Source organism: Carcharhinus amblyrhynchos, chromosome 21, assembly GCF_965287045.1.
Source record: "Carcharhinus amblyrhynchos chromosome 21, sCarAmb.v2.hapA, whole genome shotgun sequence".
NCBI classification, from domain to species: Eukaryota; Metazoa; Chordata; class Chondrichthyes; order Carcharhiniformes; family Carcharhinidae; genus Carcharhinus; species Carcharhinus amblyrhynchos.
Window position 1 is genome coordinate 32,983,573 of NC_137344.1, and position 25,388 is coordinate 33,008,960.

A 25,388-nucleotide genomic window follows, 5' to 3' on the forward strand; every position below is an offset into this window, starting at 1 on the left:
CTAATTTATTGGAATTCATTGCAAAAGTAACAAGTAATATGGATAAAGGTGAATCTGTGGATGTATTTAAATTACCAGATGGCATTTGGTAAGGTGCCATGTTAAAGGTTACTACACAAATTAAGAGTTCATGGTCCATGGGTAACATATTAACATAGCTACAGGATTGTTAATTAACAGGAAACAGGGAGGAGCAAAATTAATCACTTACTGGTTGACAAGATATTGTGAGTGGAGTGCCACTGGAACAGTACTGGGAATTCAACTATTTACAAATTATATCAATGGCTTGGATGAAGGAACCAATTGAATGGTTGCTAAATTTGCAAAGACAGATAGGAAAGCAAATTGTAAAAAGGACATAGGAAGCTGCAAAAGAATGTAGATAGGTTAAGTGAGCGGACAAAAATCTGACAGGTGGAGAATGTGTGAACTTATCCACTTTGGCAAGAAGAATAGAAAAGCTGTATATTATGTAAATAGAGAAAGTTAAAGTACTCTGAGGTACAGAGGGATCTGGGTGTCCAAATACATGAATCACAAAACATTTGTATGCAGTACAGCAAGTGGTTACAAAGGCAAATGGAATGTTGACATTTCTTGCAAGAGGAATGGAATATATAAATAGGAATGTTTTACCACATGTGACAGTGAGATCAGGACACAAAGTAATGGCTTTCCCATTTAAGATGGAGATTAAAGATTTTTTTTCTCTCAGAGGCTAGTGAATCTTTGGAACTCTCTTTCCCAGAGACATGTGAAGGCAGAATCATTGACTATTTTTACAGCTGAGTTATATGAATTCTTGACTAACAAGGGGTTCAAAGATTCTCAGGGATGGGCAAGAATGTCGAGTTGAGGTAACAATCAGATCAGTCATGATCTTATTAAATGGCAGAGTATGCTCAAGGGGCTGAATGGCCTACTCCTACCCTACAAGACTGGACAAATATGAATTCATATGTTCATGTACAAATATGCAATTCAGACAGTTTACCAAGAACAGACAGTTTGAAACATTCACAATCTATTTAAAGCTCTGAGGACAATAATGTGCTGTATAGAATCATATAACGACAAACTTTTAAGCATAAAAGGGCACCCTTGTCTGTATTCCTCCTTGTTAGAGCAAAATAAAACTTACGCACCAAATTCTCGATATACTCTCCTTTAAGTGTGATTCCAATTTTCCTTTCAGGGTTGCAGTAACAATTTAAATTTCTATAATGCCTTTAGCAAAGAAAAGCATCTCAAGGCACTTCATTAACAGATACTGAATCAAGGAAGGAATTTTGGTGTTGTCGCTCTTTATTAACTATTAGGACTATTTTCATACGTACAATAAAGAGTACAAGTTAGGAGCTGTCTCCATGCTCAAGTCTACACGCTTCATTGCTCAACCCCTGCATATTACTCCATGTGAACAGTGTCACCTGGTTATATTTTCTATATCCTAACAACACTGGGAAAGTGTGTTAAAATGGTTTGATTGGATGGACTCCAGCAATTGTGTAAAGTCCTGTCCTTGGCTTGACAGCGAAGTGTTGTAACTGGGGCAGCTGAATACTGCCTGTAAAAGGGTGGAGAGATACCCATTCGGATGGGGTGTACTCGATAGGGCAAGGGCATAGCCACTCAGGCATTGGCCAAACAAAGGGAGTGGGAACAAACACAAAGAGAGTGGGAACAAACACAAAGGGGCAGCAAAGACTGGGGTTGTGGGCAGTTCTGCAGGGGTTGAACAGGCTGGAGTATGGTTGGGAGAGTGGACTTGCTGAATAGGATGGTGGCTGAGGGACCAACCGGGGTAGGGCGAAGCAGCAAAGGCAGTTTGTGACAATCATCCTCTGAGACATTTGATGTGGAGTTGCCAGCATGGGACTGGGTAGTGACAGTAAGTAGTAGTCCAAAAGGTTTATTTGATAGCACCAAATTGTGCTACCAAATAAACCTGATGGATTTTAACCCGATGTTGTGAGACTACTTACTGAGATATATGAGCAATGCTTTCTGAAAATCCATGTACACATTGGCGACAGCCCCATTAAATTTTTCAAACTCACTTTTTCTTTAACTAATGGAATGGGAATAGCGAATGGGATGCTGGCCTTCATAGCGAGGGAGATTGAATATAAAAGTAGGGAGGTCTTGCTGCAGCTGTATATGGCATTGGTGAGGCCGCAGCTGGAGTAGTGTGTGCAGTTTTGGTCGCCACAATTACGCAAAGATATTTTGGCCTTGGAGGGAGTGCAGAGGAGGTTTACTAGGCTGATTCCGGAGTTGAGGGGGTTGAGCTATGAGGAGAGGCTGAATAAACTAGGCTTGTACTCGTTAGAGTTTAGAAGAATGAGGGGAGATCTCATTGAGACGTATAAGATGATGAATGGGATGGATAGGATAGAGGTGGAGAGGCTCTTCCCGCTCAGAAAGGACAGTAGGACTAGGGGGCACAGCCTCAAGATAAAGGGGGGGCGGTTTAGAACAGAGTTGAGGAGGAACTTCTTCACTCAAAGGGTGGTGAATCTCTGGAATTCTCTGCCCGTTGAGGTGGTGGAGGCTGCCTCGCTAAATATTTTTAAGACGCGGGTTGATGGGTTTTTGATAAGCGAGGGGATTAAGGGTTATGGGGAGAGGGCGGGAATGTGGAACTGAGACACAACAGATCAGCCATGATCTTATTGAATGGCGGGGCAGGCTCGAAGGGCTAGATGGCCTACTCCTGCTCCTATTTCTTACGTTCTTATGTTCTTACGTTCTTATAATTTTTGCTCAACTTCCTCTTCTAATATTGACAATTAGGATTTGTTTTCACTATTTATTTATTGGCACATTTTCCTCACAGACTATAATCACAATAACCTGATTTACATCAATTCTGTTTATAATTTAAACAGACACTTGCACTTCAGTGTTTTCACCAATTTTTCAAATCTTTTACAACACAGTAAATACCAGAATAGTTAAATCAGGAAGCTGACCTGGTTTTGATTGGGTCATCATAGGTAATGCCCTTTGCCATCTCCTTCACAGACATTAGAGCTACAAAAGAAATGAAAACTTTGTTTGACCACAACTTGCCAATGTCTCGCTTTCAAGCAATATCAGTCCACAATTTGCTCTGGTTAACAAGAATTCATGGACTCATAGAATCACTACAGAGTAGGAGGCAGCACGTAGCACAGTGGTTAGCACCGCTGCTTCACAGCTCCAGGGTCCTGGGTTCGATTCCCAGCTCGGGTCACTGTCTGTGTGGAGTTTGCACATTCTCCTCATGTCTGTGTAGGTTTCCTCCGGGTGCTCTGGTTTCCTCCCACAGTCCAAAGATGGGTGGGTTAGGTTGATTGGCCAGGGATGCGTAGGTTAGAGGGATTAGTGGATATAATACGTAGGGATATGGGGATAGGGCCTGGGTGGGATTGAGTTTGGTGCAGACTCAATGGGCCAAAGGGCTTCTTTCTGCACTGTAGGGTTCTATGATCTATGAGGCCGTTCAGCCCATCAAGTCTGCACCGACCACAGTCCCACCAAGGCCCTATTCCCGTAATCTCACATATTTACCCTGCTATCCCCTGACACTAGGGTCAATTTAGCATGGCCAATCAACCTAACCCATACGCACACTTTTGGGCTGCGGGATGAAACCGCAGCACCCGGAGAAAACCCACGCAGACAAGGGGAATACAAAGAGTGACCCATGGCCAGAATTGAACCTGGGTCCCTGACGCTGTGACCCTGGGCATCACATAAGCTTCGAGGGACCCCAAAGATATTCAGATTTCTACTTTTGTTGAAATAAAATGGTACAAACGGTAGGGTTTGAATAGAGAGATATGGAGGATAAGGCGGGAGTAGAGGGGCAAGCTGGGAATGGATATTTAGAATAGAAAAACTGTGCCACCCTCATTTTTGTTTTAGTCACTGGTGACCAAGCAAGTTCTCCAGAAATCAAAGCATGGGAATGACTATCAACGTCCACTGCTACACTCACCATGACTAGACTGAGCAAAGAAAATCTGCCTGCAAAGTAGGAATGCAAAATAACTACAGGTCAGATTGTCCTCCTTGCAGGCAAAGCAAAGGTGAATTTATAAGAGACGTTCAGAGAGCTTTAGTAGACTAACTAGGGAGAAGTAAACCCACGGGCAGAGAATGTAGTAAAGAGCCAAAGGCAAGATGAGGAAAAATATATACACTGATTATAATCTGGAATGCATTGCCTTAAAAGGATGATGGAAGCAGATTCCAGAATAATTTGTGAAAGGAAACTGTATATCAATTTTTAAATGAAAAAACTACAAGACTATGAGGAGAGAATAGAGGAGGGAGACTAATTTCGATAGCTCTTTAAAAGATTTGGCATAGGCATGATGGGCTGAATGGCCTCCTTTTGTGCTATATGATTATATGATTCTACATTCAGTAATATCACTAAGGCCTTAGCCAAGCAATTTGGCAGCGAGCACAATCAGTATCAGCATCACTGTTACAGTAAGAAGTCTCACAACACTAGGTTAAAGTCCAATAGGTTTATGTGGCAGCACAAGCTTTCAGAGTCTCGCTCCTTCAGGTGAGTGAGGAGTCGTGTTCACAAACAGGGCATATACAGACATAAACTAAACTTACAAGATAATGGTTGGAATGCGCGTCTTTACAGGTAATCAAATCTTAAAGGTTCAGACAATGTGAATGGACATAAGGCCAAGCACAGGTTCAAGAGGCATGTATTGTCTCCAGTCAGGGCAGTTAGTGAGATTTTGCAAGCCCAAGCAAGTCGTGGCAGTTACAGATGTTGTGACATGAACCCAAGATACTGGTTGAGGCTGTCCTCGTGTGCAGAACTTGGCTGTCAGTTTCTGCTCAGAGACTCTGCATTGTCATGTGTCATAAAGGCCACCTTGGAGAATCCTTACCCGAAGATCAGAGACTGAATGCCCGTGACTGCTGAAGTGTTCCCTGACTGGAAGGGAACATTCCTGCATGGTGATTGCAATCACCTGGGTCAAAGGGGCAAAAAGGGGCATAGATGTGCATTGATAATTGAAGGTGGAGCTGTTGTTTAAACATTCAGTATCCTGGGCTTTATTAATAGCGGCATAGAGTACCAAAGCAAGGAGATTATATTGTACTTACATAAAACACTTGTTAGATCTCAGCTGGAATATTATGTACAGTTCTGGGCATGATACTTTAGGAAGGATGTAACCACATTAGAAAGGGTGCAGAAGAAGTTTACAAGAATGGTTCCAGGAATGAGGAACTTCAGATATGAGGAAGTTAGGACCATTTTCCTTGAAGAGGAGAAAACAAAGAGAAGATTTGATGGAAGCGTTCAAAATCATGAGGGGGTTGGATGAAGTAGACAGGGAGAAATTGTTCCTGCTGGTAAAAGAATCGAGAAAGAGAGCACACAGATTTAAAATAAAAACTGAATAAATTCAGCAGATCTGGCAGCATCTGTGGAGAGGATCTGAGTTAACGTTTGGGACCTAAATGATCCTCCTGCAGAAATTTGTGTGACTCACACCAGAGAAAATGAACACCCCCGAGGTCTCCATTCTTCTAACTGATGATCTGTGAGTCACATGCAATTTGTCCTCGCTGCATTTCAGCACAGCTTTTTCAGACCAGAAACCCTGGGCATCACTTAAGCTTTGAGGGACCCCAAAGATATTCAGATTTCTAATTGTGCTGAAATAAGTGGTACAAACGGTAGGGTTTGAAAAGAGAGAAATGGAGGGTAAGGTGGGAGTAGAGGGACAGGTTGGGAATGGATATTTAGAATGGAAAAATGGTGGTGTGTATTATAAATCCCAACACAAACCTACGATGCCGTGGATTCAATGTAATGTTCTCAGTCTAATAGTTACAACAGTTAAACTGACCTCTGCCTTCAGCAACACTTTCCAAAATCTTCTCCTCTTCTTTCAGACGTTTCTCTTTAGCAGATTCTTTACGCGCTGCAAAACACAAATGAAAGTGTGAGCAACACAGTGACAAATCCAGATTCAAAGACAGGGAACATGATAATAAACACTAAATTGAACAGCCAGCCTGAGCTCCAGATCAAAACCCCCACTCCGCCACAGCAATTGTCAGGGGGCCCTATATTACATAGGCAATTTCAAATTACCCTGTATCGCACTGCTCAATGTCCCATGCTATGTTGGTCCGAATATCACACATCCCAAACTTTCTCAGACTTCCCAATATCCCAGTGTCTGGCTGCCCAATATTCCACACCTAGCGTTGAATGATTCAGTACTGGTCTGAGTGGCCTTCATCCCACAGTGACTGTCAGACTGCTTCATATTCCACACTGATTGTCAGACTGTTGCATATCGCACACTGAATATCAGAGTGTCATATATCCCACAAAGAATGATGGACTGCTCCATAGCCCACACCGAATGTCAGACTGTTCCATATCTCACATCAGCGTTGGACTGCCCAGTATTCCACACTGAATGTCGCGCCGACCACCAGGCAGGCCTGCGTCCCGCGCTGACCGCCAGACAGATCCACGTCCCGCGCCGACCGCCAGACTGGTCCGCGTCCCGCACCGAGCTTCAGACTGGTCCACGTCCCACACTGAATGTCAGACTGCCTTATATTCCACATGGCGTGGAGAAACACACAGTTCTGCATCACAGTTTGTCAAAGGACCACTGCAACTGGACAGTTCTCAATATTGAGTCACTTACTGAAACAGCATTAGCCCCTCCCTCCAACAGAATAGTCAGTTCCCCAACTCTGCCTAACATGGTTACTAGGACAGAAATGCTGCACCTTCTGCCTTCTCCTTCAGCTGCTGGTGTTGGTCTAGCAGGCTGATATTGGACCGTGGCCCAAGTGGGCCATCTCCATCATCCTCTCTGAGGTCAATGTCACTGTCTTGATCATCTTCCAAGGCAACTTTCCTGCGTATCCGCACCAGCTTCTCCATCTGGCCACACAAAGAAAAACAATCAGTTTCCAAGCAGCAGTAAAGGTTCAGGGTTAAACAATCACACAAACTTCATGTTATTAAGGTTGTCTTCCCCAAAAGCTTTTTGCACCACTCATTTCAGATCTATACATTATTAGGCCCACATCACAACCTTCAAAATTCTGAAATAAAAATCATTGATCAACAATGTTGATCAATGTTGACAAGAGTCCCAGCACTGGCTCTTTAAGAAACAATAGCCTCACTCCATATAATGCACACTCTGAACCAAACCCAAGAACACAACAGGAAAGAAATAGCATGAGTAGAGATCATATGGTCCCTGCAGCTTTGAATGTAGTCAACTGAACATCCAAAACCTTCTGGGGTCTGGGGTACAGAATTCCAATGGTTCACACTCCTTTGAATGAAGGCATTTCTCCTAAACTCAATCCTGAATGACTGTTCTCCTTATCCTGACACTGTGTCCTCATTTTCTAGATTCCCCGGCCGTGGGGAAACAACCTCCATGTCTACCCTATTGAGTCCCTTCGTAATATTGTATGGTTCAATGAGATCACCTCTCATTCTTTTAAACTGCAGACCATGTAGGCCCAATTTACTCAGCATCACTTGTTGAAACGTGACAGGACATATTAAGAAAATGGTTAAGAATGACATACAGGATTGTGGAGCTTTTGTAAATAGAGGCAGAGAGTCCAAAAGCAAGGAGCAATGATGAACCTTTATGGTACACTGTTCCGGCCTCAACTGGAGTACTGTGTCCAGTTCTGAGTATCACATTTCAGGAAGATTGTGAAGGCTTCAGACAGGATGTGGAAAAGATTCATGAGAATGGTTCCAGGGTGAGGAACTTCAGTCACATGGATGCACTGGAGAAGCTGAGGCTTTTGTTCCTCAAGATGGTTGAGAAGAGATTTAACAGAGGTGTTCAAAATCACAAGGGGTTGAGGCAGAAGAGTGAGAGCAAAATTGTTCCCATTCATATGGGGTCAAAAATCAGAGGGCACAGATTCAAAATGGCAGCAAAGAGTCAAAGTCAACATAAGAAAATACTCTTTTTATGCATGAGACCAGGTGGCACAATGGTTAACACTGCTGCCTCACAGCACCAGGGACTCAGGTTCAATTCCAGCCTTGGGTGACTGTATGGGCAGCTGCACATTCTCCCTGTGTCTGCATGGGTTTCCGCCGGGTGCTCAGTTTCCTCCCACAATCCAGATGTGCAGGTTAGGTTGACAGGCCATGCTAAATTGTCCCTTAGTGTCAGGGAACTAGCAGAGGTTACTGGATAGGGCCTGGGTGGGATTGTGGTCAGTGCAGACTAGATGCTCCTGCTCTGTGATTCTATGAAATGAGTGGTTTAGACCTGGAAGTGTAATGGAGGCAGATTCAATCATAGCTTTTAGAAGAGAATTGAATTATCTGAAGGAGAAAAAACGGCAGGGCTAGAGGGAAAGGCTAGGAGTGTGAAACCAACCAAACTCCTCTTGCAGAGAGCTGGCATGAATGCAACGGGCTGAATGAGCTACTTCTGTCCTTAACTATGCTGCGATCTCTCTTGCTGTCTCTGCTGAAAGTTTCCAGAGTGTTGCACCATGCCCTTAAATGTGTTTGGCTATTTCTTATTCTCAGCCAGATGACACTGAAAATGGGAACAGGTTAGAATAAACTGAGATTTACTACCACTTCACCAGAATGATTAAGATCACATCAAAATGCTCCAATTTCAATAGATGTTGGAGAAACTTGCTATCTCCTCACTATCACCAAAAAAACTGATGAAGGAGTGGCACTCCGAAAGCTCATGCTACCAAATAAACCTGTTGGACTTTAACCTGGTGTTGTGAGACTACTTACTGCACCAAAAAAAGTATCAGAGCAACCAGAACCATGTGACAGTAGAAGAGTCAAACTTAGCGAAAACATTGTGCTCAAACTCAGCAAACACAAATTCAGTCAATACTCACCAGCTGTTGCTTCCTCTGCTTAACAGGAACATATGGAATGTATTCCTCCTCTTCTTCCTCCTCATCATCATCTGAGTGTGTACGCTGTAATACAAGGTAACACTTTATTGTATATAGCACACAGTTACTACTGCACCAGGAATAGCACCAATGAAATCTCATGAAGGGTGGGATAAATCTATTACATCTATCCAGCTGAGCTGTGAGGGACATTCAACACAATCAATTCAATATTCTGGCCTTCCCAACTTGGACTGCACGTGGTGATGATTTTGGAGCTGAATAACATCAGGATGCAGCACTGTCAGACGTGCTTAAGAGATCTCATTTGTGCTTCCAGCAATCTGAAGAGTAAGCTCAAATGACCAGGATTCAACCATTTAGCTCCTCAAGTCTAATCTACCACTCCATTAGAACATTATGACCTATTCATCAACTCAATTTACGGGCTCCCTCTCCATATTCCTTCATACCTTTCCTGACAAAAAAATGACCAACATCAATTTTGAAAACTCCAACTGCACCTACAAAGACTTTTCCAGAGTTCAATATTCTTTGGGTAAAAAAGTGTGTCCGCATATTCCTCTTGAATGGCCTATTCTAATTTTAAGGTTATGCCACTTTGTTCTGCACTACCCACTACCCCAACTACCAGAGGAAAGTTATTCTCCATCTAGCGGTTCCACCTCAGTGGCCTGGGAGATTATGGTGAGAATCAAGGACAATAGAGCATCAGTCTTCCTCATACTTAGTTGGAAGAAATTTCTGCTCAGCCATGTTAGATGTCAGTCATGAGCCTGACAAATCAGAAGCTATGGAGGCGGTCAAGAAAGGGAGTGATGAGGTACCACTGGGTGCTGTCAATGTACATACGGAACCTGAGATATTTTTGAATTATATTGCCAAGGGGAAGAACATTGATGAGAAACAGGACTCTTGAACCTCACTGCTCCTCACTTCGCACAAACAGTCTCTTTGTTCCAAAGTGTCATAATAACTTTTGAGATTGGTGGTCAAGGAAATATTTCAAGGCTGAGACAAATAGCATATTGATAGACAAAGGAAGAGAAGATTATGGAACCAAGGATGCAGATGGAGGAGGAGAAGGTGGGTTCCCGGACATGTGTCCTTTGTTTGAACAGAGGGGAGTATGGTAGGATGAGAGAGGAATTGGCAAATGTTGATTGGGGGAGTGTGTTGGATGGTAAGTCTGCTGAGGAACACTGGAGGATCTTTAAGGAGATCTTTCTTGGTGCTCAGCAGAAATTTATTCCGATAGTTAAAAAGGATCGTAGGAGGAGAGATAATCAGCCGTGGATAACGAAGGAGGTGAAGGGAAGTGTTAAATTAAAAGCGGAGGCGTTTAGAGTAGCTAAGAGTAGTGCGCGAGAAGAGAATTGGGAGAGGTTTAAATGTCAACAAAGAATGACAAAGAAGTTGATAAAGAAGGGTAGGAGAAACTATGAAGCTGGGCTAGCGCTTAATATAAAAAAGGATAGCAAGAGTTTTTATAAATACATAGAAAGGAAGACGCTGGCTAGGGTGAACATTGGACCCTTAGAGGATGAGAGGGGGGAACTTAGTGGTAGGGGATGGGGAAATGGCTGAGGCCCTGAGTAACTTTTTTGTTTCGGTCTTCACGGAGGAGGACGTGAATAATTTGCCGGGTGTTAGCGATGGAAAGATGGTAGGAGCAGAGGGCCTGAATGACATTATTGTTACAAGTGAGGCGGTGCTCGACAGACTGGAGGGACTGATTGTGGACAAGTCCCCAGGACCGGATGGAATGCATCCAAGGGTTCTGAAGGAAATGGCGGAGGTGATAGTGGATGCCTTGGTGATTATTTTCCAAACATCGCTGGATTCCGGGGAAGTGCCGGAAGATTGGAAAACGGCTAATGTTACGCCGTTGTTTAAGAAGGGTGGCAGGCAAAAGGCAGGGAATTATAGGCCTGTTAGTTTAACGTCTGTTGTAGGAAAAATGTTAGAATCCGTGATCAAGGAGAAAATAGCGAGGCATCTTGAGGAGAATTGTTTGGTAGAGCAGACGCAGCATGGTTTCGTTAAGGGGAAGTCATGTCTGACGAACTTATTGGAGTTCTATGAGGATGTGTCTAGGGCGGTGGATAGAGGAGAGCCGGTGGATGTGCTCTTTCTTGATTTTCAGAAGGTGTTTGACAAGGTGCCTCACAAGAGGTTATTGCAGAAGGTCAGGGGGCATGGAGTTGGGGGTAGGGTGTTAGCATGGATAGAGGATTGGCTGTCAAATAGGAGGCAGAGAGTGGGGGTCAATGGGTGCTATTCAGATTGGCGGTTGGTGACTAGTGGAGTGCCCCAGGGGTCGGTGCTGGGGCCTCAGCTACTTACCATTTATATAGATGATCTGGAGGAGGGAACAGAGTGTCTGGTGTTGAAATTTGCTGATGACACCAAGATTGGTGGAACGGCAAATTGTGCGGAGGGTGTGGAGAGTCTGCAGAAGGATCTAGATAGGCTGGGCGAATGGGCCAGGAACTGGCAAATGGAATTTAATGTTGGCAAATGTGAGGTTGTCCACTTTGGTAGGAATAATGGTAGGAAGGACTACTACTTACGTGGCGAAAAACTGCAGCATGCAACGGTGCAGAGGGACCTCGGGGTCCTTGTGCATGAGTCGCAAAAACCCAGCCTGCTGGTGCTGCAGGTGGTCAGGAAGGCTAATGGGATGCTGGCCTTCATAGCGAGGGGGACTGAATATAAAAGTAGGGAGGTCTTGCTGCAGCTGTATAGGGCACCGGTGAGGCCGCAGCTGGAGTAGTGTGTGCAGTTTTGGTCGCCACACTTACACAAGGATATTTTGGCCTTGGAGGGAGTGCAGAGGAGGTTTACTAGGCTGATTCCGGAGTTGAGGGGGTTGAACTATGAGGAGAGGCTGAATAAACTAGGCTTGTAGTCGTTAGAGTTTAGAAGAATGAGGGGAGATCTCATTGAGACGTATAAGATGTTGAATGGGATGGATAGGATAGAGGTGGAAAGGCTCTTCCCGCTCAGAAAGGACAGTAGGACTAGAGGGCACAGCCTCAGGATAAAGTGTGTGTGTGTGTGTGTGGGGGGGGGGGGAGGAACTTCTTCACTCAAAGGGTGGTGAATCTCTGGAATTCTCTGCCCGTTGAAGTGGTGGAGGCTGCCTCGCTCAATATTTTTAAGACGCGGGTTGATAGGTTTTTGATAGGCAAGGGGATTAAGGGTTATGGGGAGAGGGCGGGAATGTGGAACTGAGCCACGACAGATCAGCCATGATCTTATTGAATGGCAGGGCAGGCTCGAGGGGCTAGATGGCCTACTCCTGCTCCTATTTCTTATGTTCTTATGTCTTTGAAATGTGATAGAAGGATCAATTATGACCTCATTGAATAGCAATGGTGCAATGGGCTGACTGGCTTCTCTCTGTTGCAGATCCACAGCGAGTTCCCACAAACAATATATAACATTTGTCATTTATTTTCCATAGGTAACATTGAACTAAATTATATATACGTATTAAATTCAGTTGTCATTCAGTGAAGAGTAATCTTGCTACTAAGTAAGAAAGCCACTGATCTAGATCATGTTTTACAGACTGGAATACAATATATGAACTGAAACTCTAGGTAAATACCAAGGAAGCGCCGCGCTGTCAGAGGGCGGGCACAGAGCGAGCGCCGCGCTGTCAGAGGGCGGGCACAGAGCGAGCGCCGCGCTGTCAGAGGGCGGGCACAGAGCGAGCGCCGCGCTGTCAGAGGGCGGGCACAGAGCGAGCGCCGCGCTGTCAGAGGGCGGGCACAGAGCGAGCGCCGCGCTGTCAGAGGGCGGGCACAGAGCGAGCGCCGCGCTGTCAGAGGGCGGGCACAGAGCGAGCGCCGCGCTGTCAGAGGGCGGGCACAGAGCGAGCGCCGCGCTGTCAGAGGGCGGGCACAGAGCGAGCGCCGCGCTGTCAGAGGGCGGGCACAGAGCGAGCGCCGCGCTGTCAGAGCGTCGGTACTGAGGGAGTGCCACACTGTCAGAGCATCAGAACTGAAGGTTTGCTGCACTATCCAATGTGACTGTCCAACAAAACAGAAAATGCTGGAAAATTTCAGCAGGTCTGACAGCATTGTAGGGAGTGAACAGGGTCAATGTTTCAAGTCTGGATGACCCTTTCCTCAGAGCTGCTGGCTCTATTCTCTCCCCATAGATGCTGTCAGACTTGCTGAACTTTTTCAGCATTCTCTCTTTTTGTTTCAGGTTCTAGCATCTACAGTATTTTGCTTTTAAATTAAGGCTATCTGTCCCCTCACTGTCACAATTTGTGGCGAGCAGGAGAGTTGTCCCTTGAGTTCTCTCCAATATTTGCCCCTCAACAAGCATTAAAGACAGATGATATTGTTGTCTGTGGGATTTTGCCTGCACTAAGTGTCGCGTTTCCTACATTTCAGAAACACTTCACTGGCTGAGACGCTCGGAGAGACCCTGAAGTGGTGAAAGGCGCAATGGAAATGTAGTCTCTCTCCGGAGCCGCTCGCGAGATTTTTACCTTCGCAGTTCCGCTCTCCCTCTCTCCGCTCTGAGGCTCCATTATTGTCGGCCACAGTACTTCCGGTCCGTCCGCCTGCCTACTCCGGGCGGCAGTGCTTCCGGCCCGTCCGTCTGCCTACTCCGGGCGCCCTTTCCAGTTCGGTCAATGGTTCCGGGTGGTTGTCTCCTAGAGAAAGGCCTCTGACCCGGATAAGGACGCAGGCCTGACTCTGATCCAGGACAACAGGCAGCCGGATCGAGTTGTGAGCGCCCAGGAACTAGAACTGGTCAGCATTTGGGTTAAAGCGAATACATTTCAAAAGTGTCAGATGGGAAGAATGAATTGTGGAATGAGAAGGAAATAATTTTCCCTTGAGTGAAAATAATCTGAGCAAGGTCACAGGTTACATACAATTTGATCGAGATAAACTACTTCTCCTCATCCTTCTGTCCCTCTCTTTGACATGGTTGACCACATCATCCTCCTCCAACTCCTTTCCACTGTCATCCAGTTGGGTTGACTACACGCGCCTGACCACATTTTCATGTACTCTTACACAGAGAATCTCTTGCAATGGCTTTTCTTTCCACTCTTACACTGTAACCTCTGGTGTCCAAGGACACCCATCCCTGGGACTCCAATGGTCTTTCCTTGCCCCTTCCTGATCCTCATCTAAATTCTGTACTTAAGTAACATGCAAAAACACAGTAAAATAAAAGCAAAACACTGCAGATGCCAGATTCTACAGCAAAAACAAAAATATCTCAGCAGGTCTGACAGCATGAGTGGAGAGAGAATGGAGTCAATGTTTTGAGTCTGGCTGACCCTTCATCAGAGCTGAAGAAAATCTGATTGTATTGTTAAATGGAGGGGTTGATAAGGATGTCATAAACAACAAGATAAAGGGAATGTAAGTGGTACTGATGATGTCTAAGAAGAGTGCTAATTGGAATCCTTTAAGAGATCAGAATGTGTAAATGGCAGAGCAAAGGTAAGCCAAGTGTCTCAGGTTGTCCTTTGAGGAGCATCTGATAAGCTGGGCTCCACTCACACTGAATCTACATGTTTAGAGCATGGTGCACTACCTTACCATAACTATAGATCATCTATCTCAACAGGTTTCAACTAGGCGGTAATGCAATAGGAGCTGCATTTAGAGGGACATTCAATTTCTTGGTATTGGAAGGGTGTCCCCTAAACATGCAGACATTTTCAGCAGTGAAAAAATAGAAGCTAGGGCTTTTTCGATCAACATCCCACTTGGAGTGACCAGATTTTGTAGGAGTTTATTCCAACCTCCAGCATTTGCCATGAATCTGACAATGTGTTCCTTGAGTTCAAAATTTGCTCCAGTATCACACAACAGTGAACAGAGCTGAAACAATGATTTCCTGTTTGAATTCGCTGATCTTAAGGTGGAAAGTACACATTTGTGTTTGATCCAATTGATTTCAGTTGATGAGAAATACGTACAGAATTACATAGGACTTTTTTTTCTTCATTTCATGAGGATGTGTGTTGTCAGCAAGGTCAACATTTACCGCCCATGCCTAAATGGCCTCAAACTGAGTAGTTTGCTAGGGTGGTCACAGAGGGTAACTAAGTAGCAATCACGTTGCTGTGGGTCTGGAATCTCACATAGGCCAGACCAGGTATGGATGGCAGATTATCTTCACTAAGGACATTAGTGAACTAGATGGGTTTTTACAATAGTCAATGATAGTTGTCATACACCATGACTGAGATTAGTTTTTAATTCCAAATATGTTCATTGCCATCACACCTGATTTAACTTTTTATGGGCTCTTTTTCTTGAAGAAATTTCAGAAACAAAACCATGGCTTCATTAAAAAAACATTTATTAGTGACGCAAAGAAAATTGAGGTTAGAACATTTTGGGATTATATATGATTTAGAATTGACTTAACAATGTAACAAAACCTGAGTTCCCAACATGCAAAACTTTTTGGAAATCGGTGTTTCCCTTAGACATTCCAGCAAAATGTTGATGATATGTTGAGCTCAGCCTGGTCAAGAGAATTCCAGGCGTTTTATACTGCAAACTGAGTTTCTCTTCCAACCAAATTAACTGCTTCACAGACAAAGTAAAAATTTACACTGAGGTGTCAAAATCATAAAAGCGAGGATGCCACTGAGGGAGCAGATTTCAGTGGGGGTGGTAAGGGGGGTGGTTGTTCCAGGGGGACAGGTGTTACTGGGGTGGGGTAAGGAGATGGGATGGGACAAGTGGTTGAGGGATTGGAGCAAACACCCAGTCTGATGGGTGGGAGCAAGTGAGATGGGTGTGGAAAAGAATGTGGAGTTAGGACATCAGAAGGGATGAGTGGCTGGGAGGAATGGCAAGTAAAACGGTAAGGTTGGAAGAGTTATCGTGAAGCTAAGTTTCTTTCCATGCTGAACGTGCTTTCAAAATCTTGTTACCCTAGAGCTACAGAAATCCCAGTTCATAATTTGATTCACATTATTTTTTTCTCAGCGTCCAAAACTCCACACATATAGATGTTCAAAATAACCCGGAGCCAGCCTGGCCTCACCACTGTTGCTATGTTGATCTATCTAGCGTTAAATGTATTTCACAACGTATCCATTGTGCAAACAAGTCAGCATGTTTTCAGATAATCTTTGAAAGTCTTTTTCCTTCAGACACACTGAAACTGATTTTGTGTCAGGCTACAGTTCATCAGATAGTTTTTTACTGCAATCACCTTCTGGTTTCTAGATAAAAAAGCCCCAGTCAGTTCAATCATTCCACTGCTATAAACTTTCTGTTCTCCTGTCATCTTTATAAGTGTTTCTGCAGCTTCTAAAATGCCTCAATATCCTTTTTATAATTATGGGGACTAGGACTGTCAGCAGTATACTGTGTGGTTAGTTAATCATTCATGGGAGATGGGCTTTGATGGCTAGGCCAATATTTATTGCCCAACCCAACTGCCCTTTAGAAGGTAGCGGTGAGCAGCCTTCTTGAACACTGCAGCCCATGTGGTATAGAAACACCCACAATGACGGTACAGCGTATTCCAGGATTTTGACCCAGGAACAGTGAAGGAACATGATGTAGGTCAAAGTGAGGATAGTGTGTAGCTTGGAGGGTGACTTCCAAGCGGTGTTGTTCTGTCTGTCTGCTGCCCTTGTCCTTCTAGGTGATAGAGAACACAGGTTTGGAAGCTGCTGTCAGAGGAACCTTGGTGAGTTGCTGCAGTGCATCTTCTAGGTAGTACACATTGCTGCTATTGTGTATTGGTGGTGAAGGGAGTGAAAGTTTAAGGTGATGGATGGGGTGCCAACCAACAGGCTGCTTTGACCCGGATAGTGTAGACCTTCTTGAATGATGTTGGAATTGCACTCATGCAGGCCAGTGGAGAGTATTTCATCACATTCCTAACATGTGCCTTGTAAATGGTCGATTAATTTTGGAGACTCAGGAGGTGAGTTAATCACCGCAGAATTCCCAGCATCTGACCTGCTCTTGTAGCCACAGTATTTAAATGGCTGGTCGGGGGATGGGAGAGATTCAGGCGGAGGGATCTCTTTTGATGCAATGGAGGAGGCTTTGTTGGGTGAATGGGTAGTGTCTGTTGGAAGAGGGAATGGAGGCTTTGTCAGGGGGAGAGGGAGGAGTCTATTGGTTGGAGTTGCTACCTGGGGGAAGTCGGGCAGGGAAGGGGGAGTCTGTCGGGTGGAGTTTCTGTTAGGGGAGGGGGGGGGCTATCAGGCGGAGTCATTATTAGGGAAGGGGAGTCTCTTGTTGGAGAGGGGGAGGTGTGAGTCTCTGTCAGCGGGAGGGGAAGGTTGTTGGAGTGATCGCTTCTTGTAACAGGCAGTCTTTAGGACCCTGCAGCAGTGAGTGACAGAGCAGTGCCAGCTGCTGCCTGAATTCTCTCTGTCTCTGGGCCGTGCTGTGTGTGTAAGAGACTGGCCTCGACTGATGATGGTGTCGTCCAGGACAGTCACAATCGTAACTCTATCTGTGGCCTTGGGTTTATTCTTTGTCTTCATGGGAACCATCAAACTGACACCGAGGCTGAGCAGAGAAGCCTACAGCGAGATGGTAAGCAGCAGTGGGTGGGCAAGTGCCTTAACAGACACACACACAGCAGCAATGAACACTGAACACACAAAACAACAGCATCTGAATGAGACAGAGGGCCTGGATCAGAGAGCTTCAGAAAGCAGGCAAGAGATTAGAAATGGGAGCTGTCACATATCAGTGCATCACGATAATTCGGTCATTCTACAAAAGGAACTATTCATTTCCGATAGGCAGGGAACACACAATGAACACTTTCTCACCAAAAATATATAAATTAATAACAGTGTCTTGTATTCATACAGCTTCTTAAATACAATAAAAGCACCCAATTGGTGCTTCACAGGAGAATTTTAAGGAATATTTCGACACTAAGGCATATATTAGGTCAGAAGTCCAAGAATTAGGTTTCAATGAGCCAAAGGCAGGGAGACAGAGTGGTTTCATGAGGGAATTCCCAAGCTTAGGGCCCAGGCAGCTGAAGGAAGAGTCCAGAATGAGATGAGCACTGATATCTTGGAGGGCTGTGAGGCTGAAGGAGATTACAGAGGTCGACAGGGGTGAGACCATGGAGGGATTTGAAAACGAGAAAGAGAATTTTAAAATTGAAGAATTTCTTAACCTGGAGCCAATATAGGTCAGCGAACACAGTGGGAGGGGCAGGTGGGAGGGGAGCGAGGGGGAATTAGGGGATGTGGGACTTGCTGTGAATTAGGATACGAAGATAGCAGAGTTATGGATGATCTCAAGTTTATGGACCATTGAATGTGAGGGAACAGCCTGGAGTGTGTTGGAATAGTAAGAACCCTCACAACACCAGGTTAGAGTCCAACCAGTTTACTTGATAGTAATCTCACAAGCTTTCAGAAACGGTGTTCTGATCAGAACCTTCCAAACACCTGACAAAGGAACACCGTTTCTGAAAGCTTGTGAGATTACTATCAAGTAAACTGGTTGGACTCTAACCTGGTGTTGTGAGACTTCTTACTGTGTTTACCCCAGTCCAACGCCGGCATCTCCACACCATGTGTTGGAATAGTCAGGCCTGGAGGTAACAAGGGCTTGAATAAGGATTTCAGCAAATGAGCTGAGAAAGGGAAGAGGTTGGCTGATGGTAGAAAGATGGAAACAGATCATCTTAGTCCAAATATATGATCGGAAGCTCATCTCAGAGTCAAAATAACATTGAGGTCACAAACGACCTGGTTCAGTCTCAGACATTGCCAAGGAGAGGGATGGAATCAGTGGCGGGAATAAAGACAATAACTTCAGCCTGTCCAATATTTAAGTCGAGGAAATTTCTGCTCACCCACTACTGGATGTCAGACAAACAGTCTGATAATTTAGCAACAGTGGAGGAGTCAAGAGGTGGTGATGAGCTGTGTGTCATCAACGTACACGTGGAAACTAAATGTCATGTTTTCAGATGATGTCACCAAGAGGCAGTGTTTAGATCAGAAATAGGAGAAGCAAAAGGACAGATCCTTGTGGGACCAGAGGTAATGGTGCAGGTGCAGGAAGGGAAACCATTGCAAGTGTTTCTCTGACTGCATTTAGATAGATAAGAGTGGAATAGGTAGGAGCAGTCCAAACCAGCTGGACAACAATGGAGAAATGTTGGAAGAGGATGGTGTGATCAACAATGTCAAAATCTGCAGACAGGACAAGGAGGGAAAGTTTAGCTTTGTCATACTCACATAGGATGCTATCTGTGACTTTGATAAGAGTTGTTTCATTATAGTGGCAGGTCAGAAACCTGATTGGAAGGATTCAGATATGGAATACTGAGAAAGCTAGGAACAGATGTGGGAGGTGACAACTTATGGAGGCTGGAGAGGAAAGGGAGGTTAGAGATGGTAGTTTGCCAGAAAGAAATGGCCAAGAGCGAGCTATTTCAGGGAAGGGGTGATGATGACTGATTTGAAGGAGACTGGGCAAATATGTGTAGAAGTAAAACATTAAATAATAACAATGAATAAAATCATGAACAATATTTACTAACTTCTTTCACATGATGTGAGAGTCACTGGATAGGCAATAATTTGTTGCCCATCCTTAATTGTCCTTGAGAAAGTAACGAGCTGCCTTCTGGAATGGTTCTTGAATTCTTTTGTTCCTAATATTGAGACAATCCAATCAGCTGTCTCTCCCACATCCCCTCTTCCACTAGCCTACAGGATCAAAGTGCCCCCCATCCTAGCTCTTATCTCATGTCCTTCTCTAGTTTCTCTCCTATCTACCCTCATGCCCACTCTGAGCTTATCTTGTTCCCTTAATTCTGATCCCACTAAACTTCTGATCATCCTGTCTCACTGTGTACGGTCTAAACAAAGTGACAATCCCTAATTAGCCTTGAATGAGTGGCTCCCACCATCGCACTTTCAGAGTGAATTGGGGCAAAAGAACCAGAAGGAGAGATGAGGAGAGTTTTTTCCACAGTGAGTTGTGATCTGGAACAAGCTGTCAAAAGCGGGTGGAAGCAGATTCAATAGTAGTTTACAAAGGGAATTGGATAAGTATTTTAAACAGTAAAAAACTGCAGGTCTGTGGGGGAAGTGCAATTAGTTAGATCAATCTTTTAAAGAGACATCACAGACATGATGAGCTGAATTGTTTCCTTCTGAGCCTGTAACATTCTACCAGACCTCCCATGAAACTGCAGAGCTTGTTCTGAGCAATTAATGCCATTTTTTTCAATCATTTTAATTGCAGAAAAGAGCTTATAAGGAATATGCCAAGGCTCTCCCGATGTTAAAGAAAATGGGCATCACGTCAGTCCTGCTGCGGAAGCTGATTGGCACGCTGGAGCTGGTGTGTGGCATCGTGATGACACTGGTACCCGGGAGGCCCAAGGATGTGGCCAACTTCATGCTACTCCTAGTCATGCTGGCTGTACTCTTCTTCCACCAGCTGGTGGGTGACCCACTCAAACGCTACGCCCATGCACTGGTCTTTGGGATACTGCTCACCTGCCGGCTGCTGATCATCAGGCAGGGGGATGACAAAGAGATGGCTCTGAGAGCTGCGGTGAGGGAGGGGCAGGCTGGGGGAGACACAAAGACTGAGACTGAACAGGAGAAAGGGAAGCTTAAAACCTCCTAAACTCAGCTCACACAGACAGGATTGGAGCTCCGGGCACCAGCTAATCACCACCCAGAGTCTAAAAGGATTTTTGTATCACACGTTGCATTCAGCTAGAAATCGCTGGAACTGAATAACTAACAATCCGGGAAGATCTGGTGACAGGGAATTTCAGAGAGCTGACAGGAATACGCCATCAAGACTGACAACTGATAGTTATTTCTCAAAACCCCAATCAATATTCATCAGTATCATCATCTGCACCACTCTGTGTTCTGCACCAATGATAAACATATCAACCAAAGGGAATCATCCACAGCTGAGAAAAAGACACTACATTCATCTCACAGAGGAAGGAAGGGAGGGAGGGAGGGAGCGAGGGATGGAGGAAGGGAGATGGGATGGGAGGGAAAATGAGGGAGGGAGCAAGGGATGGAGGGAGGGAAGGACAGCTTCACTGAATTAAAAGAAAATCACCTTCAGTGACGTTCCCTCTTTAAACAGGGTTCCCAGAAGTGATATGTCCTCCAGAAGTTTCACTTGACGATGAAAAGGAACCAAGCTTACTCCACAGCCAGACTTTTCCACCTTTTCCTTCTTTTACACCAAGAAGTTTCATGAAGGAAACCATAGTTGCAAACTGGAAATTACCAAAATAGCTTAAAAAGTGTGTGACATGAACTGAACTCATCAAAACCAACAGGATAGTGAATGGCAGAATGATAGCAATGTCCAGTCCAGGGTATACAGTTAGATACTGTCTGCATATATACTCATCCCAAGGGCATCAAGACAGTGAAGATATGCTTGGAGCCTAGGGTTGTAAATCCTGGAGACAACTTCATGGAAGATGTAAGAATTCCTGTTGCATTCTCCCCTTTCTACATTAACTCTCTCTCCGTCACCTCTCCTCCTCTGTCACTTCTTCCCTTCCCCATCACCTTCCTTCCTCCGCTGTCACCTCACTCCCTCCCTGTTACCTCATCTCCTGCTCTGTCATCTCTTCCCCTCCCCCGTCACCTTTTTCCCACTTCTTCCCCTCCCCATCACCTCTCTCCCTCTGCTGTCACCTCACTCCCTCCCTGTTACTCATCTCCTGCCCTGTCATCTCTTCCCCTCCCCCGTCACCTTTTTCCCACTCTGTCACCTCATCTCCTCTCTTGTCACCTTTCTCCAACTTCTTCACCTCTCTTTCTCCTCAGCCACTTCATCCCCATGACCACTCCCCCTACCCATCACCTTTCCCCATTCCCTGTCATCTCTCTCCCTCCTCTGTCACCTCTTTTTCCTCAATCATCTCTCCCCCATTATTATTCCTCCCCATCACCTCTTCCTTTCTATCAGCTCTCAACATCTCCTGTCACCTCTCTCTCTCTTCTGTAATCTCCTTTCCTCCCTCTCACTTCTCCCCCTTCTCCATTACCTCTCCCCTGTCACTTCTCCACGTCACCTGTCCCGCCTCTTCTCCCCTGTAATTAGCTGTTCTCATTCATCTCCCCCATCACCTCTTCTCTACCCTAGCCACCTCTCCCCCTCCTCTGTCATCTCTCCATGGGATAAAGGCAATTATATAATAATTTTAAATGATTTTAATGATGTAATTTTTATTAAATATTCACGTAGGCTTTTAAAAACATTTATTCTTGGTGTGTAGACCTCACTGCTAAGCCAGCTTTTATTGCCCATCCCTCACTACCCTTGAGAAGGTGATGAGCTGTCTTCTTGAACTGCTGTAGTCCATGTGATGTAGGAACACCCACAGAACTCTCCCTAGAAGAAAGTTCCAGGATATTGACCTAGCAGTATATTTCCATGTCAGGATAGTGGGTGGCTTGAAAGGGATCTTGCAAGTGATGATGTTCCTATGCTTCTGCTGACCTCAATGGTAGTGGTCATGGGTTTGGAAGGTGCTGTTAAGGAGCCTTGGTAAATTCTTGAAGGACATCTTGGAAATGGTACACACTGCTGCTATTGCACGTCAGTGATGGAGGCAGTGAATGCTTGTGAATGGTGTGCCTTTCAAGTGGGCTGTTTTATCCTGGATGGTGTCAAGCTTCTTGAGTATTATTGGAGCTGCACTCATCCAGGCAAATGCAAAGTATTCCATCACACTCCTGACTTGTACCTTACAGATGACTTTGGGGGATCAGGAGGTGAGTTAATCCACACAGGATTCCTAGACTCTGACCTGCTTTTGTAGCCATGGTATTTATATGGCTGGTCTAGTTCAGTTTTTGGTCAATGGTCTTTTCCAGATTTTGACAGTATTCATTAATGATACAGCGGAACCTCGATTTTACGCGCCCTGATTTAGTGCGAAATTGGATATGACGTGATATGACAGATGGACCCTTTTTTTGCTCTTTCCAGTTTAGTGATTTAGCCAAACCCTGATTTAGCGCAACCCCGATAACAATCGCGATAACATTTTATGAACCCCAACCATCGCGTTACAACAGGGCTGCACTGTAATGCCATTGAATATTATGGGGCAATAGTTAGATTATCTCAGGTTGGAAATGGTCAGTGACTGGCACTTGTGAGGTGAATGTTACTTGCCATTTGTTAGCCCAAGCTTGGATATTGTCCAGGTCTTGCTGCATTGGATAGGGATTGCTTCAATATCTTAAGAGACAGAATAGTGCTGATCATTGCGCGATCATTTGCAGACATCCCCACATTTGATCTTATAATGGGAGGAAGGTCACTAATGAATCAGGTGAACATGGCTGGGCCATGGACACTATGCTGAGGAACTCCTGCAGCGATGTCCTGGAACTGATATGATAGACCTCCAGCAACCACAATCACCTTCTTTTGTGCTAGATATTATTCCAACCAGGGGGTTTTCCCTGATTCCCACTGACTCCAGTTTTGCTCAGGTTCCTTAATGTTACACTCGGTCAAATGCTGCCTTGATGTTAAAGACAATCACTCTCAACTTACCTTTGGAGATCAGCTCTTTTGTTTTTCTTTGAACCAGGGCTGTAATGAGGTCAGGAGCTGAGTGACCCTGGCAGAACTCAAATTTATTGCTAAGCAAGTGCCACTTGCTAGCACTGTAGATAACCCCAACCCCTTTCCTGATATAGTCCAAGTAGGCTGATGAGGTGTTGATTATCTGAATTGGATTTGTTCTGCTTTTTATGTACGGGACATACCTGGGCAACTTTTCACGTAATTGAGAATGGGGTATTTGTGGAGGTCCTCTTCAAGTGATTTGTTTAATTGTCCACCGCCATTCATGACTAGATGAGGCAGGATTGCAGAGCTTAGATTTGATCCATTAATTGTGGAATCACTAAGCTCTGTCTATTACTTGCTGCTTATACTGTTTGACTTGCAAGAAGTCCTGTGTTGTGGCTTCACCAGGTTGACACCTCATTTTTAGGTGTTGCTCTTAGCTTTTAGGTTAGCGGTAGACAGAGGGGAACCGGTGGATGTGGTGTTTTTAGATTTCCAAAAGGCGTTTGATAAGGTTGCTCATAAAAGCAAGGTGTTAGTGTGGATAGAGGATTGGCTGTCTAATAGGAAGCAGAGAGTTGGTATCAATGGGTGCTATTCTGGTTGGCGGTTGGTGACTAGTGGAGTGCCGCGGGGATCGGTGCTGGGGCCTCAACTCTTTACCATTTATGTAGATGATCTGGAGGAGGGGGCTGAGTGTAGGATGACAAAATTTGCTGATGACACGAAAATGAGTGGAAAAGCAAATTGCGTGGAGGGTGTGGAAAGTCTGCAGAGGGATCTGGATAGGCTGAGCAAATGGGCAAGGACCTGGCAGATGGAGTATAATGTTAGCAAGTGTGAGGTTATCCACTTTGGCAGAAATAATAGTAGGAGGGATTACTATTTAAAAGACGAAAAGCTGCAGCTTGCTACGGTGCAGAGGGACCTGGGGGTCCTTGTGCACGAGTCGCAAAAACCCAGTCTGCAGGTGCAGCAGGTGATCAAGAAGGCGAATGGAATGTTGGCCTTTATAGCGAGGGGGATAGAATATAAAAGTAGGGAGGTCCTGCTGCAACTGTACAGCGCACTGGTGAGGCCGCAGCTGGAGTACCGTGTGCAGTTTTGGTCGCCGCACTTGCACAAGGATATATTGGCCTTGGAGGGAGTGCAGAGGAGGTTCACTAGGCTGATACTGGAGATGAGGGGGTTGGACTATGAAGAAAGACTAAATAGACTGGGTCTGTACTCGTTGGAGTTTAGAAGGATGAGGGGGGATCTTATAGAAACGTATAAGATAATGAAGGGGATGGATAGGGTAGAGGTAGAGAGATTCTTCCTGCTTCGAAAGGATAGCAGGACTAGCAGGCACAGCCTCAAGATAAGGCGGGGGGCAGTTTAGAGCAGAGTTGAGGAGGAACTTCTTCACTCAAAGGGCGGTGAATCTCTGGAATTCTCTGCCTGTTGAAGTGGTGGAGGCTACCTCGCTAAATATATTTAAGTCACGGGTAGATAGGTTTTTGATAGACAAGGGAATTAAGGGTTATGGGGAGAAAGCGGGAAAGTGGAACTGATCTACTTCAGATCAGCCATGATCTTATTGAATGGCAGGGCAGGCTCGAAGGGCCTACTCCTGCTCCTATTTCTTATGTTCTTGGCATATCCTCCTGCACTCTTAATTGAACCAGATTTGATCCCAGGGTTTGGTGATGGTAGAATGGGGGATCTGCCAGGCCATGAAGTTACAGATTGTGGTCGAGTACAATGCTACTGCTGCCAATGGCCCAGGGTGCCTGATGGATGCCCATTCTTGAGTCACTAAATCAATTTGAAATGTATCCCAATTTGCATTTTGGTAGTGCCACACAACACAATGTGTGGTAT

At 45.0% G+C, this 25,388-nt stretch overlaps 2 protein-coding genes across 5 annotated transcripts in view; one reads left to right on the forward strand and one right to left on the reverse strand.

Moving 5' to 3' along the window:
- The window catches only part of LOC145356336 (putative ATP-dependent RNA helicase DDX41), a 46,312-nt gene extending 30,701 nt beyond the window's left edge, over positions 1 to 15,611 (reverse strand). For 3 of the 4 annotated variants that reach the window (XM_080208959.1, XM_080208958.1, XM_080208960.1), the window contains exons 1-5: positions 13,448 to 15,611; positions 8,917 to 9,000; positions 6,787 to 6,943; positions 5,883 to 5,957; positions 2,979 to 3,039 (exon numbers count right to left, since the gene is read on the reverse strand). In XM_080208959.1, the coding sequence (XP_080065085.1) occupies positions 2,979 to 3,039; positions 5,883 to 5,957; positions 6,787 to 6,943; positions 8,917 to 9,000; positions 13,448 to 13,489 (419 nt within the window). In that variant the 5' untranslated portion in view covers positions 13,490 to 15,611. Of the gene's footprint in view, positions 1 to 2,978; positions 3,040 to 5,130; positions 5,259 to 5,882; positions 5,958 to 6,786; positions 6,944 to 8,916; positions 9,001 to 13,447 lie in introns of those variants that run through there. The other variant, XM_080208961.1, reaches the window with a different exon arrangement.
- An 11-nt stretch (positions 15,612 to 15,622) lies between these two features.
- tmem35 (transmembrane protein 35) lies at positions 15,623 to 24,352 on the forward strand. The gene is made up of 2 exons (XM_080208963.1): positions 15,623 to 17,501; positions 20,193 to 24,352. Exons 1-2 carry the CDS (start codon positions 17,379 to 17,381, stop codon positions 20,580 to 20,582), a joined length of 513 nt encoding a protein of 170 aa, XP_080065089.1. The 5' UTR covers positions 15,623 to 17,378; the 3' UTR covers positions 20,583 to 24,352.
- Positions 24,353 to 25,388: the final 1,036 nt, after the last annotated feature.

Excerpts from the sequence above, each read along its gene's own strand:
- tmem35 (XM_080208963.1), top strand. The coding sequence starts at position 17,379 with ATGATGGTGTCGTCCAGGACAGTCACAATCGTAACTCTATCTGTGGCC. Across the intron at positions 17,502-20,192 it reads GAGAAGCCTACAGCGAGATG|AAAAGAGCTTATAAGGAATA; the intron begins GTAAGCAGCAGT and ends TTTTAATTGCAG.